Genomic DNA, 19134 nt, shown 5'->3' with positions numbered 1-19134 from the left:
ATCAATTCCCTATTAAAGACAACGGTAACATAATGCATTATGGAGCCAGAAATGTTCTGGCTACCGATACAAAGAATTGGGCAGCCTTAAATCTGTTTTAGGACAAAGAAGTGTTCTATGTCCTTCAGATTTATGGTCTCCATAAGTGATTAACTAGACCTTTAGAAAGGAGTTTCTTAATTGCATAGGTTGTAAATACAATAAGATAACAGAGTTTGACAAAGTTTCACATAGAAATTATGACCCAAGATGTCTGTGTTTTCTTTACCATTAACACGCCATAACATAACATATGTCTACAAATATTAAGATATGGAAAATGTCCCGTTATTCAAGATAGTATCTTAGGTTAAAGGTCTCTTAAGGAATGTTAAGTCAGCCCTGACTGTCTTTTGTTGACATAAGAAGAGGCATTCTTTGAGTTTGCTTCAGAGAGAACAAAGAGATTATTCCAAAATTTTATATGAAACATTATCAGGGAATAAAAAGTTTAGAAGTCTTACAATTATCTCCTTCCTATTTTTTAAAAATTCACCTGCTGTTAATTGTGCATCAATTAAAAAAAAGAATATATAACATAGTCTATTTCTTGAAGGTTTCTTGTTATAAAATGAATATTGGCAATGTTCTGACTTGGTTCATGTATGGTTTGTGGGTGGTAGAGATAGAAGGGACCTTTGAGGTCATCTAATCCAACCCAGAGGTTAATTTGTCCAAAATTATACAGTAAGAGTCAGAGGTAGGATATGAATCCTGGTTTCTTGAACCCAAATTTAGCGCTTTTTCTTGATGAAGAGGTACTTTGGAAAAGAAAATTAATATTTGTTTTGGTCACTGCATAGGACAGGATCATGCCAATCAGCTAGAAAGATCTTAGAGATCAGCTAATCTCCTCCCCTCCACCCATTTTACAAACTAAATAACTTTCAGAGAAGTCAAATGTCCAAAGTGACACAGACAATAAGAGACAGAAGTGGGATTTGAACCTATATACTCTGATGCTAAATCCAGCACACTTCACACAACATCATGTTGACCATTTAATTCTTTAGTTTTATGATTAGAAATTTCATTTTTTATTCAGTCATTAAATTTATATGAATTGTTTACAATTTGAGAGGTGTTTATGGAAAATGTTATAGTAAAATAGTTTCTTTTTTGGGAAAAGAATGGTGAGCTCTGGTGCTTGAGGCCACCCAGTCATTTTCATCCATTTTCATCTCCATCATCATCCTAATTTAGCATGACACCATGGAGACATAGCAGAGATTCAACGTTGACCCTCCAAACTCAAGCTTCCCTTGTTGGTGCTATATTCTGCATCTGAAATTTGTGATTGTCATGTATTTTGTTATTTCAAGGTTCCTCAATTGTCCAGAAGTCTGACAGATTAATCTATGCTAATGGGATAATCAGGGAAGATCAGAAGGCTACTCTCAGGTAACTTTTCTGGAAGCTTTTCTTGGTCACTTCAAGGGCCAAGGTAACATAACATAACCTCACCTCTTTTGATTCTTAACTTTAATGAATAGTCACAGAGTCACAGAATCCCAGAGTTGATCTCAGAGATCATCTAGTTCAACCCTTATCTGAATAAGTACCCTTTCTACAACATCTGAGAACTTAAAATGTGTTTTTTCATTCATTCGATAAACATATCAATTGCATACTATAGGTAAGGAATGATTATTGATTGATAGAGTGGGAATTTTTAGGTCATGAAAGGTGCATGTGGGAGAACCGCTGGGTCAAAGTGTCCTTTTTGTGTCCTGTAAAGCGTACTGTAATTTTACCACTCTAAGCCTCAGTTTTCTCAGTTACAAAATGAGTAGAATACTTGTTCTACTTATCTCATGGAGCTTGTTATGAAGAGAATCCTTTATATGTATTCAAGCACTGTGGAAATTGCAAGATATTCCTACCTTGTAATCATGACAAATTGTATCACACAACTTGCAACCAGAACTGACCTTTTCATAATGGAATGATAGGAATGCCTAGCATTCACACAGATTTTTAAGGTTTGCAAAATGCTTTACATATGCTATCTCATTTGATATGCAGAAATAGGAAGTATAAATATTAGAACTGGAGGTGACCTTACATATCCTCTATGACAACCCCGTCATTTTACAGATGAGGAAATGGTAGACCATGTAGAAGGAAAGTGAAGACCATAGTGAGACATTTCACAAGTGCCAGAGTCAGGACTTGAATCCTGATGATAAGGGCACTGTGTGTTCCACTGCACCACAAATGAATCATTTAGAAATACGATATTATGTGAGAGGGTATGAGTGCTAAATTCTAAATGAATAAATTTTAGCACTTTGGAAACTAAACCAGATATTTTTCATTAACAATCTGATGTTTTTCCCTCACTCTACATGATGCACATAATAAACAATCTTAAACTTTAAATGAAACTCCCAAGTTGATTTTTCTTTATTTCACTTAGTGAACTGACTTTCATGTCAACTAATTGATCTAAATTTTGTAAGTTCAGAGAGACCAGTTGTTTTAGTTAGCCAGAGTTATCCTCATCTATACATGTATATACAGTCACGGAATTAGAGCTAGGTGTTATAGGTTATCTAATCCAATTGGCTTATTTTAAAATAGGAGAAAACTCTGGTCCAGGAAGGTTGTGACTTGTCCAAGGTGACACAGCTAAGAAGATCCAGAGGTGAACACTACAGGTCCTCCAATCACCGTGCCCCAGCCTCACCTTCAAGTTACTGAAATCAACTTTTCACCAGATTCCCGATCCAAACCCAGCTCTCACGTGGTGCCACTTGCCCTGGCAAAGATCTCCGGGGAATGAGAAGACTTAAGGTCCGCTGGGGACGAGGGTGCTCATCTCCCCTCTACCATTCTGCTACTGCAATGACCGGGGTCAAAACGGTCGAAGGGGAAGTGGGGGGACACTATCGGGAGTAGGCTTCTCCTTTTAGGGTGTTGCCCGGACAATCTGGGCTGCGGGAGGAGCGGCCCAGGAAGCGCAGCTCCACCGTTCTCAGGCATGTGTTCGTAAGAGTCACAGGGCTGGGAAGAAGATGCAGAACGTAAGGCATCGCCAGCACACGTCCATGCACTTATTTCTGCCTGCCACATGGTTTTCAGACAGGAACCCTGAAGGACTGGGCGGCTGCGGGGCCGGTGTGCGGCCCAGGTAGACCTGGCCTGGCCCGCAGAGGGCTGGGCTGGGAGCCGCCGCACCGGGGGCCTGGCCCGGCCCGCAGAGGGCTGGGCTGGGAGCCGCCGCACCGGGGGCCGCCCCACCGGGAGCGGGCGGAGGTTTCCAGCCCGGAGAGGGAGGGCCGTGATTTTAGCCTGGGACAAGCAGCGCCTCCTCCGGCCCCAGCTTTCCCCCAGCCCGTCCCTCCCTCGCAGGAAATCACTGGGGTAACTGAGAGAAGCCGAAGGCAGAAGCGGATATGACAGCAGCGCTGCTCCCACAACCCAGCCTGCCGCGGGCGGGCTCAGCTCCCAGACGGAGAGGCGCGGCCGGCCAATCCCCAGCCCGCACACGCCTCCTGCGGGGGGCGGGGGGAGAGAGACTGGCGACTGCGCCCTGAGTTTGAAATGAAAAGAGGGCGGGGCCGCGCCGGACGGACGGCGGCCCTCACCAATGGGTAGAGCCGCTGGCTGCCCCGACGGGAGTGACGGGAGAAACAGGCCCGTCGCGGCGTCACAGGGGCGGGACTCGGGGGGTGCCCCTTTTCCCTCCTTCTCTGCCTTCCCTCCTTCCCTCCCCCCTTGGGCGTCTGGCGAGCTAGGTTGGTCGGGCTTGAGGGAGCGGGGAGAAGGAGGAGGAGAAGAAGAGAAGGGGGGTGGGGAGCGGGGGGTGGTTGGGGGGGCGGCGGCGATCGGGAGCGGAGAGCGCGGCGGAGCGATTTAAAGAGACAGCGCGGGCGGGGGGAGCGCAAATAAACACCGGCCGCCCCCGACCCTCCCCATCCCCCCCTCCCCTCCCCTCCCCCAGCCTCCCCTCCCGCCGGCCTCAATGAATTAGAGGAAGCGGGACCCGGGTGGCAGCCGCGGCAGTGGAAGCAGCAGCAGCGGCGGCGGCAGCAGCAGCAGCTGCAGCAGCAGCAGCGGCGCCGCCGCCTCAGCCTCAGCCTCGGCCGGGCTCAGCCTCGGGGGCCGGGGCAGCGAGCGAGCGGGCGGCCGGAGGAATCCCGGGGGCGTCGCCGCCGCCGCCGCTTCGCCTGCCGCTCGGTTAAAGCCCCATCTTTGTCTGCCCCCCTCCTCCTCCTCCACTCCTCCTCCACCTCCTCCTCCTCCGCAGCCGCGGCCGCCGCGCTTTGTTCCGAGCCGCTTTCGCCTCAGGCCGGGAGGGAGCGGGGGACCCTCCCCCGGGTCTATGTGCCCCCCGCGCCGCCCCCCGCAGCAGCAGCCTGAGCCCCGGGAGGAGGCGCCGCCGGACCAGGAGGCGGCGGCGGCGGCGGCGGCGGCGGAGGCAGGGTTTGGGCCGCGGAGCTGAGCCGGAGCCTGAGGAGGAGGACCCGGCGCGGAGCGGCGGCGGCGGCGGCGGCGGCGTCCCACCCCCCGGCCCCGGCCCCGGCCCGAGCCGCCGGAGCCGTGCCCCCCCTGCTGCCGCCGCCGCCGCCCCTGGCCCCGGCCCCGGCCCCGGCGCGGCCCCGGCGGCGGGTGCCTGGATGTGGAGTTTGTCATGAGTCCGGCCGGCTGCTCGCATGTGAACAGCTTTAAGGTGGAGAACTGGCGGCAGAACCTGCGGGTCATCTACCAGTGCTTCGTGTGGAGCGGGACCCCCGAGACCAGGAAGCGCAAGGTGGGACCCCCGGGCTGCAGGGGAGCTGCCTTCCCACCCGGGGCGGGGGGCCACGGCTGCACGGGCTTGCATCCCCTTCCTGGGCGGGGAAGGGGAAGAGGGTGTGGGGCGGTGGGGTGGGACGGACGGAGGGAGGGAGGGGAGAGGGGAAAAGCACCTTAATCCTCTGCACCCCCCCTCCCCGGGGCCGGGACGGCCCAGGCCTGGGAAGGGGGGTGGAGAGATGAAATGGATGGGGGTGTGGAGGGGAGGAGGGGGCGGTGGCTCCCCGCAATGCCCCCCTGTCCTTCCTGGCCGCTTGGAGCTGGGAGTGGGAGGCCTGTGCGGGGGTGAGGAAGGAGTGTGTGAGTGTGTGTTTCAGTGGGCGTATCAGATCTGGGGGAAGAAACCGTTTACTTATTTTTTGGGGGGGTCCCCCACTTCTCATGGTTTGTGATTCACTTGGATGCAGGCACCAGCGCAGGAAGGATCTCCCCTAGGCTGAGCTCTGGATTGCTACTCGAGGGATTCAGGGTTTCCCAGCATAAGACTACTGCAAGAAAGCGTACAAGGGAGGAGGAAGAGGAAGGAGGGGGGTGGGGTATTTAAAAAAAAAAAAAAAAAGAAAGAGGAAGGAGATTCTAGGCACATCTGGTTGGGGGTCTGCAGAGGATCCTGCCCAGAGAGCCGGCCACCTTCCTGACTCAACTCAGGGTCCAGTGTCATCAGTGATGGACTGTGGGGAGGTCACCTGGGACAAGGAAACTGAAAGAGAGAACTGGATCTGTAATTCACTGTGTGTCAACGACTGGTGAATTACTAAGATGTAGTTACAACTGAGGCACTTAAGCAAACCGTTTCCTAGTCCAGGGTTTTGGATAGGTCCAGATGCTGGAAGCCTGCGTCTGCCCTTGCTCTCCCACTTTTCCCCCTACCCCACCCCCCATTTAATATATAAAATCGGGAGTAGAGTGTAGAGGGTGGGGTGTCTGCAAGAACAGTAGCAGGTCAAGCTTAAATAAAAAGTACCTTAGAAAGGGCAGGAAGACACTGTGATTAGAAATAGCTCGCTTTATGCCTGACAAAGAGAAATAACTTAATATCTTCTTAGCAAGAAAGTAAGAGATTGTTTTTGAGCATATTTTCAAATTCGTATCCCCAGATTAGATTCTTGTAAAGACATCCCGTTCGTTTGTTAATTGGAATTTTATTAACTGTTTTGCAGCAAGATCAGAAAATGTTTATCCTTATCTGCCTCTGAATAAACTGTTCTTTTTTTATCTTACTCTAAGTGATTTTGCAGATTTCAGTCTGACGTTGGTGACTGAGGTGAAGAATGCATCAGCAGTGCAGGTAGCAACATTGGCTATTCAGGACAGCAGGGATGAAATCTAATATTTTACTAATTGTAGAATTTGGGTTCAGTCATTTATCAGTGTGACTTTTCAAATCTGTTTAAAATGGTGGCTATTATAATGTGAAATGGAATATATTAAGTTGTTGCTTAAGTATATTCTGGTGATTACTTTGAAGTAGGTTTTTATCTTTTTTAAGTTTATTTAAATATCTGTAAGAACAGATGGGACATAAAAAGGTGTCCAGGAAACTTTCCTTACCCCAGTCCTCCAAATGAAAGCAATAGAAACATATGAACTGTAAATTGACAAGTTTAACTTAAAAAAAATAACAAGTTTTCAGAGGCTAAAGATTGGGAAAAACACTCATTTTGTGTCTGCACAAAACATTGTAAGCCAGTCTACTTTTAAAACTATAAAGTTCCTTGAATGTTCAGGTAATATTTGCCGTGAAAATTCATTATTAAAAATTATATTCTGAAGTTAAGGGGAAGTGGGGAAAAGCATTTTGTTACCAGTTCTTTGCAACAGTTATCTGCTTTGATGGGTTGGGCTTGGGAAAAGGGTGGGGGTTGGGAGCAGGAACAATAGACAACACACCAACCTGAATGTTAGGGAATATTGTAGTTTAGGGCCCCTTTTAAGTGTTTGTGTATAGTAAAACAATAATGTAAAAGATGCTCCAAAGCAGCATTCTTTGTGGGATGACTGGTGTGAAATAGACTTTGAGGGGTGGGCATGGTTGTGTGTGTAATTTCAGGAGACTGTTTAAAAATGACTCTTTAATGGATTGTGTGTGCTTTTCTTAAAACATGTTTCACTGTGTGAAATGAGGCATGATGGGGACTGGTTTTCTTTAACCAGCTGAAAAACTGAGTGACCCTTTTAATTTGTCTTGTCTGCAAATGTTTCTCCATGTAATTGTTTGCCTGATTAGAGGCCTAAAGACTTATTTGCTATGTTGTAGGATACCATATTTTTCCTTTCTGTTTGAATCACCAGGGATTCCCTTCTCTTCCTGATCTCCATTGTGAGTTTTTATCAAAGTGAAAGAAATTAAGATGAAACTACTGGTTACTTCTAAATTTCTAAAGGAAAACATCGATGTCATCGATTTTTTTAAAAAAATGAGACTGAAAATAGTGTTTCAGTGTTTTGATTCCAGTTCCTCAGTTAGTTGATATATTAAGTCTCACATGTGTTTAAATTACCAATAAGATTTTAGGTTATACATATGAAAAAGAGAGTAGGTAATAAATTTGTCTTCTGGGAGTATGGAGCTCAACTGCTTTCTTGTAAGATATTAACTATGATACTTAATGTCCTTTTGTTATTCTTATCTTGGAATTTTGAATTTTCTTATCCATTTCCTTTTACTCTCTGGGTGTTGATTTCATTTCTGGCATTGTCTTGGGGCTCAGACTATGAAAGGCTTGATTTTTAATGTTTCCAATAGAGGTTGAAAAGAAGACTTCAGTTTTCTATGTGCCTACGAGATGCCCATCGGTCCCAGAGGCCTTGTATGTTTTTGAAACTAAAGATGTAAAGTTGCCCATCAAAATACATTTAACTAAAATTACAGTCTTTGTAAATAGTCAAAGAACACAGTACTTTTGTGGTTGCTGACATCTCATGGTATGGAAGCATGATTTGACTATGAAAACGAATTGCTGGATGAGCATGAGTTCTGGTTTGGTTGTGTTTTTTTGTCTTATGTAGAGGTGGATAAAGATAAATTAGTTTAAATATTTTGAGGATGTTATAATTCTGGAACGTAATGATAGCATTGGGACTTGGAATTTTTTATTGGTAGATTATGAGAGGAATGCCATGAAATCCTGTAACTTTTTACCATCTGAAGGAATTTCCAAATATGTAATTGTGTGTGTGTGTGTGTGTGTGTGTGTGTGAGATAAATTGATCACAATAGACAGTTCACATCCCTCTCTCTCTCACACACACCCCCACCCAAAAACCTCTGCCTCTTTTTTAGGATTTATATTTAAAGATAATGTTGACAATTGACATTTCAGGGAGCCCAAACAGTACAGTTCTACTTCTCTGGTCATTTTTATTTGGTGTTGTATTGTATTTTGAAAGATGATTTCAGTATCGTGTATATGTGTTTTTAAATTACTCATTCCCAGTCTTTTTGTGTTGTGTCTGTGGTTTTCAAATCTTACCCTACTTCAGCCTCCTAGGATTATAGCAGTTCTCTGTAGAAGTACCAGACACAGAGTGCTTTCACAAATATTTGAATACTTTTAAATAATTACACTTTCTCAGAAGTGAACATGACTCATAAAACATACAAATATTCTAGTTTAATTCATGGGGTAATTTAGAGAATGAGAAGCTCTGCTCTGTTCTACTCTGAAGCTGTCTAAAATAGCTGCATTTTTAAGCCCCAACAGTCCATTTGGTTAGAAGGTAGCTGAGAGAAGAGGATATCTTTGGAAACAATAGATTTGAATACAAAAAGTTTTAAGACCTAGACTTTATTAGCAGCTGTCTAATATTTTTAGCATCTCCATTCACATGGTCATAATGTCTCTTCTCTTTAAGCAGATGTAGAAGGGGCACCTGTTGGAAGAAAGTGGGATGATTCCACCTTTATTCAGACTTCAACCTTTGAGGAGAGAAGGGCCGCTCTGAAAACTGGGTGTGGAGGTTTGCATTAACCACTGATGATAAGGTTTTGCAAATTTGTCTTTTGTAAGGCCTTACAGATCTTCTGCATCTTTTCAGTAAATTTGTAAATGGAAGTGTCACATAGCCACCAAATACTAGGTTTTAGTTAGTGTGACAGTGAATAGTTGTCTTCATAGTTTAGGGGTATGCCTGAAAATCCTCCCCATGATTGGTAAAGTTGGTTAACTGATTCTCTTCCACACTTTGATAATGGACATGTTGCTATTTTTCTACCTTAGGGTTTTTGTATGTCTTAAGAAAATCTTAAAAAAATTTATGAAGGTGTTTTTCTGTTTAAGGGACCCAGATGAGCCCTTGCTTCATCTTAGAACTAGTAAGGAAGAAGATGGAACTCCCTGAATTGAAAAAATATGAAGTGACTGCTATTGTCTGTTTACTTGGGAGAATTTTGTCTATTTTTCATCATAACATGGAATGGTTATGCTCTCATTTAAAAAAAATACTAGAAAACTACAAACTGATTGACCAGTGAAGATCAACTCTGGATATTAACTCAGAGCCAATGGGCAGAGCTAAGGTGACTCTTTGCCACTAGGCTGTGCAAAAGGGCTATTCATTATTGCTAAAATTGTATTTTTTTAAAAAATGTGTTCGTCTTCAAATACAGAAAACAAATGGGATACATTTGTTCAATATATAGGAAAAAAAATGAGACAAGATTCTCTCGTTCTCCAAAGTGAGGGCAATGCTCTCAATTTACAATTAAGTATAAAAAAATGAAAATATACTTTTATAAAGAGTTGGCTTACAGAATATGAAGTTTGAGTAGTGACTTAGTTGAATCTCTGCAAAGTGACTACTTGCATATTTTAGTGATTTCACCTTGGTTTCAGATATTTTGGTTTTATTACAGAAAGTGAAGACATTGAAGTGAAAGTGTGCCTGTATGGTTGATCTTGAGTCTAAGGTACTCCTGGAGTAAGAAATAGTTGATGCCAGATTTCATACGTGTGACTGATGACCTTCTATTATTTTCCCATTGTAACGCCATTTCTAGAACTTGAGTTGGCTGACACTGTTCACTTTCACAGAGTTGATTATTACACTTCCTTTATGTACTTAGACTTTTGCAGAAGGTTGACTGTTTTGAAATATGTGAATCTTTCATCCAGTAGGGATCAGTAATGCTCTAGTTATGGTGGCATACATCTACATCAGGAGATGAAATGCTCAGAGAAACTTGAACACTACAGAACCTGGTGAATGGAATGCCATGTTGAAAATCAGGAAGTCAGATTGATTGGTTCTCCATCATGGATTGCATAGGGAAAGAGTATGGAGAAGAGAGCTTGTCTTTTTGTTAAACATGCTATCAAGGTAAGAATTCAGACAAGCAGATATAACAGGCAAGAAGTAGGTAAAGATAAGTAAGATTCCTTATCTCAAGGAATGATTATCTACTTTGTGGGTTATCATATGACATCTTTTTCTCCCATTGCCTTTTCACTATTTTGTTCAACTTCTATATCAGGTAGTGCTAGGAACCAGAAATTAAAGAAGACTTTGAAGTCAGTCAGTTTTACTTGTTACCTGTTCAGGTAAAAAGGCTTTGATAAAAATTTTGATTAAAATTATAAATTAAAGTTGCAGGTAATCTAGTTGTTCTGTTACCAGGGTTAAATGAAAGTTGGCTAACGGTGTTCTGAGAGTGTACATGATGACTTCAGCAAGCTAGATGAGCTAGGGAATGCTTCCATGAGTTCAGTGGCTTAATTTATCATTCATTGTCTCGGTGTTCACATGTAGAAAATGGATTGTTAGTTGCTCCCTTCGTATTTTCCCCTGATTGAGCTCTAATATCAATCAGTCAGGCATTTATTAAGTTCCTACTATGTGCCAGGCATTCAACATAATAGCATGTGTAAATTATTGTAAGTCCTTAGAAGAGAGATAAGTGTTTAGTACCTATGATAATTTATAAATATTTTGAATCATACGTTTTTATAGCAACTTAAACAAGTCCACAGTGCACATATTGTAAATATTAAAGTTTTAACAGATAGAAATCTATTAAAGTCAGAAGTGCTTCATACTGTATAAAACCTCCATTAGTTAACAGGAAAAAGTTAAGTCAGTTCAAATATTTATCAGATGCTTACTATGTCTGAAGCACATACAGATACAGAGACAAAAATGAAGCTGTGCATGCATGCCCTGAGGTCTGGGTCTTAAGCTTACAGCATGAACTTCAAATTCATTTTTAGTTCTATTAGCCCTTAAAATGGCTGGACTGATGTTGCTCCAGTTTTTTTGTTTGGTTGAATACCAAAGGGTGTGGCCTCTTTTTTTCTAGGGGGAGAAGAGATTAGGACACAAAAGGAAAAACATTTTTATACTGAAAGCAAATAAAATCATTGGATGATTATAAAATTATTCTTGATAGTTAACTAAAGTTCAGTGCATTGTATTACATAGCATTTATTGTTTCTTCCAGTTTGGCTATCTGCATCTCTTATCCTTAATGTGTGCATGTTTACTTTAGAAATGTCGTGGCTTTTCAGTTCTATTATGCATAATTTTAGAGAAAATTGTGCCAGAAATCAACAATGATTTTAAAAGAAGTTTCACACCTTTTCCTTTGTAAGTACTTTGAAATTCTTTTTTTCTACTAAATTCCTAGAGCATCACACTGTTGGGTGTTTTATTTCATTTCTATAAGAGATATTAGTTGATAATCTTGTATTATTACCCAAGTTGAATCTCATTTGAGAGGTGGCTAATACATAATTTAATTGTGAGCTTTTGTACCCATGTGTCTTCCTGTGTTCAATCCAACAAGCATTAATTAAACATTTATTATAGGCAAAGCCCTGTTAGTTGCTGGGAGAAACAAAGAAAATGAAAATAGTCTCTGCCCTCAAGGATCTTATATTTTACATTCCAGTTCTTTAAAAAAAAAAATCTATAAATGTTAGAAAGCATTTTATCTTTGTTAGCTAAGGTGAATTGGAGCCTCTTGTTTCTTTTAGAGTCTTTTAGGCAGCTTAAGATTGTGTGAATAAATGAACTTGGAAGGCAGATTTGGGAGAGCAGCATTGCACAGGCAAAGAACACGAGACTTTGAATTGGAGGACCTGGCTTCAAGACTCGGCTCTGGAGTTAACTATCTGTCTAACCTTATCTGTCTTAACCTTAGAGGCCAGTCCTCTAATAATTATGTGAGCTACCTCAAAGGATTGTTGTGAAGAAGTTGTATTATAAGCTGTAGAGTTCTATTCAGATATTGGGTATTATTTGTAAGCTGAAAAGGTTTTTGTAATTTAGTCATTTGTTCTAATTAGAATTCATTTATTTAGAAGACTGGGTTTCTCTATTTTTGCCCAAGCTATTCACAGGCCTGATTCCACTGTTAATTGGCCTGGGACCTTTGACCTGCACCATTTTGAACCTAGACTGGTTTGCCTCTTAGGCGACCTGGTAGCCTCCTGCTTTTGTGGGTTCACCATATTAATGCTGAATTTGCTGTGAATGCCCAATTGGCATTAGCTCCTTCATGCTCAAGAGTTCTGTCAGTTTCAGCTTCCCTGGTAGCTGGGATTACAGACATAAACTATCATGCCTGATAACCTTTAGAATTTAGAAATGAATATCGACCATGGACAAGGCAAAACGAATGCGAACTGAATTTAGAGCACCTCCCAGTAAAGGAAGAATCCTGTTCCTCAGACAGTTTTGTCCTGGTGCACAATCAGTTGGCGGCATAGATTATTTTAATGGACACATCACTCTAGTCTGAGCCTCCACCATCTGTTCAACCCTCTCTAATTACAAACACAAAAAGAACATAATTCACGATTGCATCATAAAAAAATAAGATAAGTGATTTAAATGTGTGTGTATGTGTATATACTCCCTTATTTGATGCAGTGTGCTCATCTGTGAGGTTTCCTTATGTTTCATTCCCAAATTGAAAATGGTAAACTGACTTCTCCTGACATAATCAATTCACTGTAAGAAGAGTTCATGTTAGAAATGTATGATTCATAGACAGTAATGCCTCAAGACATTAGGATTTTGTTTCAGAAAAGTTACCAAACCAGGTTTTGACATTTTGAGTCTTTCACCAGTGTTGTAAGGAAGACCTAATATGGTTAGAAATAGAAGCCTGTCATTGAGTATGCAGCCTTCTTGCTTCAGTAGGATTTATGGGAAATATTGAGGAAAGGCAAGGGCATGTATTTTTAAATCAAGGGGCATTGATTCTGTGACACTTTATTACAACTTCTCTTGTGATTGATGAAGATTGTCTGAATTTTGATGCAGTTGAGACGGTGGTTCACTTTACCACTGACCTATGTTCTGAGAGACTTATACATCTATTATGTGCTTCAAATAACAGTTAATCTGTTACCATAATTTTTCGTAGTGTATTTCTTAATAGTATTTTATTTTTTCCCAATTACATGTAAAGGAGTGGTGCATTAAAAAAAAATAAACTAGTTTTTTTAAGTTTAGTCAGCTTTTCAGGGGCTGACTCATTATTGAACAGTTTTACCTGAATTAGTTTGTTGCTTCCTAATTTAATGGAAAAGCAAAGATAGAAACAAGAATAAAAGGCTACTCAACCTGTTTTGGTAAGATCTTTTTCCATTTTAATTTTTATTTACCTTTGTTTTAAGATAAAACTTCTTTACCTACATAATTTTGGGTTTTTTTAGGGGTGGATACAGGAGTAGGAAGAGGAAGGTAATCTTTTCTCTCCCCTCCCTTTTGACTATTTCTTTATTCCTACTTGTACTTAATGGAGCCTGAAATTAGTATGGTGGCTCATATTTACCTTTTGTGTACCATTTTTGATGGTGTCATGGATATCTTCTTTTGAGGATTACTATTTTATATATCGTTCTAAATCTTTTGTATATTCCCAAACATATTTTACCTGTGATTGCATAGGGGCTATTTGTGGATTCTTTTGTGGTCCAGAATTTTCCTGTAATGTAAGTATGCAGTCTTTGGAATCCTCAAGAACTTATGCTTATTTCTTTACTTTAGGTTTTTTCCCCTTTTCTCCAAATTCTAATGACTTACTAGTCAGCAAAAATGCAAGTTGTGCTAACAGTGGACTCATCTTATCTGAATAGAAGAATACAGAAGTTTGAAATGCTATAGAAAGTTGTTGGGAGTTCTTTGAAAGTGCTACTTTCACTATGGTGCATTGGTATGAGGGGGAAATCAAAGAGGGCCTGAGTAAGGAAGGGCTGTGAGAAGGAGGTACTGGTCTTTGAAGGATAGATAACATTTGGTTAGAGGGAAGGAAGTAATAGGGTGATGGGAGGGGACATTTCTGGTGAGAAGAATAAATTGAGTGAAAGCACAAGGTTGAAAATAAGGGATAGATGCCAAGGATAGGGAAGACACCATTCTGACTAGAAGGGAGTGTGCATGTTGGGGAGTGTAGGAAACATAAGTAGATAGGAGGCAGGTCATGAAATGCTTTAGAAACCAAGTAAAGGGAGTTAGAATTGATGCACTAGGAAGAAGATATGGTAAAGGTTTTTCAGTTAGACTAGTAACATGAGGGAGGAGTTAAAGGCAAATGATTCCTATGGTATAGAAGATGGATTGGGAGATAGAAACTGAAGTTAGGAAAGTTACACTTGGAAGATGGTTGTAGGAACTCCTGTATGAGATGAGGACCTAAACTGCGATGGTGGAGGCGAGGGGAGAGGAGGAGGGTAGAATAAGTAATTTTTAATTGTTTTCTTTTCCTTTAAAGATCTAAGTACTTATGAATGAACAACAAATAAGTTGAAGGTCAAAGGTTGTCCTTAGCTATTAGCAAAGCTTACAAGTAGAAATGTTAACTTGTGCCTTTTGAAAACATAATGTTTGCTTTGGTTTTGTTAAGACTCTTTTCTGAGAACACACTCAACAGTCATTCCTTAACCTAATAAGGCAGTTAGGTTGCAAAATAGAGCACAGGATTGGAGTTAAAAAGACCTGAGTTCAAATCAGTGTCATAGTAACTGCATGGCTCTTCCCAGTTTCTTCATCTGTAAAATGAACGGGTCAGACTAGATGCTGATATTTTTTCCTGTTCTCTTTCTTTGATTCTATGACTTTTAATCTATTTGAAATTGTTCAAGGAGTAGAAAAGTTTTTCAGGATTGAAGTACCTGCTTTCCATAGTTTCATTTCTTTTCTACGGTTAATCTCTTTTTTTGTTAAAAAAAAAGCAGCTGGGAGAACACTTGATAGACCAGAAATACTTGTTTTATGACAAACTTTTATTTTACTGGTACACATAAATTCAATTTATCTAGAAAACGTAAAAGCTTTTTAAATTTTTTTGAGGGGAGTTTAGGGAGAGAAGTGATATGGAATTTATGGAAGTATTTTTTTTCAAGCTCTTTGGTATGCCACCAAAAATATTATAATGCTTTTAGAGATCTTTAGCATTTGTTTATGCCTTAAAAACCCAAATTTCCATGGGGGCTCTTACTGTTTCTTGAATTGACAATTAACCACGTAGAATTCTGAAGGGACAAATGGACATCTGGCATCTTTTCAACTCTGCATCCTTCCTAATGTTCAGTTTGCTAGTTTGTGGAGTTGAACAATGGAAGTGAAATGAGGATATGGAGAGGAGAATGATGAAAAGCTTGTTTTAATAAGAGATTTTGAAAATGGGTCTTAGATTCTGGAGGCATTCCCAGCACTTAGTATGGAGAAGCACTTTTGTAAATATGAAAAGCTTCTCCCTCCAGCTAAGCAGGATGTGCTTTCATAAAAATATCCAGGAGATTTCTGGCCTCTTTGGACTTAATGAAGAATATTTACAGTGAACATTGTCCTTGTAGCGTTTTAGGAAATAAATTACATAGGGTTCACTAGGGCTTGTCCTAGGATGGTAGGAGTCTCTGACCTTTTGTGGCGAAGGAGCTACTTATTTTTCTGAGACCTTAAGGCAGAAGATATAGTGAGTAAATAGCAAGGTAGACAAGTGTTGAGCTATTTTCTAAGTGTGTGTGTGTGTGTGTGGGGCAATATCTCCATCAGTTTCTATATTTAACTTGAGTTAAATTCTATGATGTTTTTGACCAAAAACTCACATATATAATTTAGATAGGTAGGAAGCAAAATCACTAAGCCAGAACAATAAATCTGTCTGGGCAATTGATGAGTCTGTTGCCAGTAGCCGCCTCCCTGTTCTGTATGCTCTTCCTTTTGCCCCCTACTTCCTATCTATTTCTCAGTTATCTCATCTCACAACAACAAATCTAATCTTGTTCCTATACAAGAGATTGCTGTGTGTGCGTGTGTGTGTGTGTCTGTGTGTATGTGTATGAATATTTGTATACATGTGTTCTCGCACAAGAGGAGGGGGAGGTAATGTTGGCACCCAGGATCCAAATGTAACCTGAACATTCTTATTCTTTCTATGGCTAGTGTGTTGATTTGGGGTTTTTAATAGGTCTTTCTCAAGAGGTCCTCCCAGGAGATGTGTTTTCTAGGAGACAGTTCTGTAGCATCATTCAGGTGAGGTCCAAGTGCATATAGTTGCATTGGATTAGAGATTATCAGTTTCCAGCAGTGAGTCTTTATCCTAATAGTTAACAGGATTTCTTGTTTTTGTTAGTAAATGAAATTGATGGGAATGATGGGGATGAAGGTGGGGTAGGGTGGAAAGTGAGATGGAGAATCACTGAATTTGAACAACAAAGAACCTTCAAGATTATCTTCAGGGCTTTGGGGAATGCTGAGTACCAGGTCACTGTTGGGGCTAGCATTTTGTTTGATTCTAATTTGTGACTACAAAAGTTGGTCTTTGTGTTTTCCTCTGTGAGGCAGCACTCTGTTTCCGTGGCAGTGGGGACCTGCCTGCAGTTCTCTTGGATTTCTTGGCTGTCACCATAGCTCTTAGCTTGTAAAGAGTGAGCTCTTGGAGGACAGAGGTAGTTTCATTGCTGTCTTGATGTCCTGGTCCCAAAACACTGCCACAGTATCTTGCATATAATAAATGCTTAGTAAACATTTGTTGAGTTTAGTGTAGGTTGGGGTTTAGAGTCTTCAAAAGGGCAATGGTAGAAGTGAGTGTAAGATGGGGCAGGAGTAAGTATAAGAGGCGCTATTCTTCAGAAAGCCAACTTCCTACCCTGTATAAGCCCAGAAAGAACTCTGGGCAAATGTGCTCAGTTCACTCTTGTGAAGCATTTCAGTGTCTGTAATTTGGATCTTAACAGATCATATAGTTGGAGAGGATCTTAGACTGCCTAGTTTAGCTACCTCATTTTTCTTAAATTGTTAAAAATCTCTTTTTAAAAAATATTTATTTTTAGTTTTTAACTTTCACTTTTATAAGGTTTTGAGGTCTAAGATTTTTTCTCTTCCTTCCACTCCCACATCTCCAAGACAGCATGTGATCTGATATAGGCTATATACGTATGATCATATTAAAAATATTTCCATGTTAATCTTGTTGTAAACAAGAATCAGAACCAAAGGGAAAAACCATGAGAAAGAAAACACAAAACACCAACAAAAAAGAGGAATTGCTGTGCTTTGATCTGCATTAAGACTCCATAGTTCTTTGTCTAGAGGTGGCTAGCATTTTCCATCATAGCTGCCTCATTTTACAGATGAACAAACTGAGACTGAGAGAGGCTAGATGACTTGGCCAAGGTCATACAAGGAATAAAATCAAAGGCAGAACTTCTTTACATTTCCTGTCTTTTGTGTTTTACTTCCCTTCTGCACAGATTCACAGTATGTTTCAGGTCTATTGATGCTCTCCATTACCTTTTGAATTACTGCAAATTTTGATTCTTAAGTGATTGTGATATCCTATGATTCACAGCCAGTTTTTTGGTCAGTGAGCAGTTTGGGATTATTGAAAGAGCACAGCACAATTTCCTGAAGAGTAGTCTTTTTTCCTATTTAAATGAGTACTGACTGTGTTTTAAGATCTGTGAGCCAGATATCTGTGAACTTGTTATGAACTTGATGAGCTTTCTCACTGAGGTTGACGGTCAAGCTGCTTTCCATGTTGTGTAGTAGTGTCAAACTCATAGAAGTGGTGGCTACTAAAATGGACATTAGGATCCTCGAAGGCCTCATATTGACTTAGAAAACCACTTATTAACATTATTTATGTTATAATGTATTTTTATTTTGTTAAATATTTTCCAATTACATTTTAATTTGGGTCAACAGATTTGAGAATGTTGCACAGTCAACCACTTGTTTAACAGCCCTGGAGCAGTGGATAAGAGTACTGGGCAAGTGCTTTTGTTCAAATGCCACCTCAGACACTTAGTGTGTGATTATGGGCATGTCACTTGCCCATTTTACTGATGAAGAAAATGGTGATTATTCTTGTACTGGCTATGGAAAACATACGTTGCAACACTTAAAGTGATATATAAATGTAAGTTATTCACCCATTTGATTTTTCATGTGTAGCTTGTTAACTCTATCTCTTTTGCAATTACATATGATCACCACCATATCATCTGCAAAAAAGCATCTTCAGGACTTTATCAATAGCAGGGAATTTGGATTCTGCAGCATGACCTCATTGATGGTGATAAACTGTTTTCCTGTAAAGCAGTGCAATTTGCTGGCTCTCATATTTTTGAACTGACTTTTAGATGGAAAGGAACTGTATCAAGTTGTTATCCAATCTACCAGCCCCATTTTACAGTTGAGAAAGCTGAATTGGCCTTATGGGGAATCTTTAATTTATTGATTCATATAAAGATTTCATGAAATTTTTAAAATGAAAATGAGAGGGTTGGTGGATTAGGCATATTTTTAGTTTTGAACTTTAAAATATTTTTTGGAACACTTTTTCCTAGTTTCTAGGTTCTAAGATGCCACCGAATCACAGTGTGGCCATGGGCAAGTCCTTTCTCTTCTTTAGGCCTTATTTAGAGAGGTCAGTTGGAATGACTTTTTGGGGTTTAAGTCTAGATGTCCTATATGGCACAGTGGAAAGAGCAGTGGATTTGGAGTCAGAGGATCTGGGTTTTTAATTCTAAGTCTGCCACTTATTATTTAAGTGACCTTCGACAAGTCACACCTTCTGATCTTTGATTTACTTATCTGTAAAATGAAGCTTTTAGATGGGATATTCCTTAAATTCCCTTTTTACTTTAAACCTATGATTTTATTTTTGTTCTGGGACAACTTTATAGGAAAAGAATTGTAGGATCCAGGTACTTGAGAGACATCCTATAGAAGATGTTCAAAAGGTATGAGAAATGTGGCAAGAATTATTCAAATGAAGGTGATGACTAATTATATTTATGTGAAATTTGAATACTAGGAATTCTTTTTCTCACAGAGCAAATG

The 19134-nt window shown here is 40.6% G+C and overlaps 1 protein-coding gene across 2 annotated transcripts in view; it reads left to right on the top strand.

Annotated features, from left to right (window-relative positions):
- Nucleotides 1-4599: 4599 nt before the first annotated feature.
- Nucleotides 4600-19134, top strand: part of USP22 (ubiquitin specific peptidase 22) — a 267180-nt gene continuing 252645 nt past the window's right edge. The window contains exon 1 of one of the 2 annotated variants that reach the window (XM_072597603.1): nucleotides 4600-4795. In XM_072597603.1, the coding sequence (XP_072453704.1) occupies nucleotides 4676-4795 (120 nt within the window). In that variant the 5' untranslated portion in view covers nucleotides 4600-4675. The remainder of the gene's footprint in view (nucleotides 4796-19134) is intronic. The other variant, XM_072597602.1, reaches the window with a different exon arrangement.

This window comes from Notamacropus eugenii, chromosome 3, assembly GCF_028372415.1.
Source record: "Notamacropus eugenii isolate mMacEug1 chromosome 3, mMacEug1.pri_v2, whole genome shotgun sequence".
In the NCBI taxonomy this organism is placed as follows: Eukaryota; Metazoa; Chordata; class Mammalia; order Diprotodontia; family Macropodidae; genus Notamacropus; species Notamacropus eugenii.
Note: the sequence above shows the minus strand (reverse complement) of the source record. Positions and strands in the feature narration are given on the sequence as shown.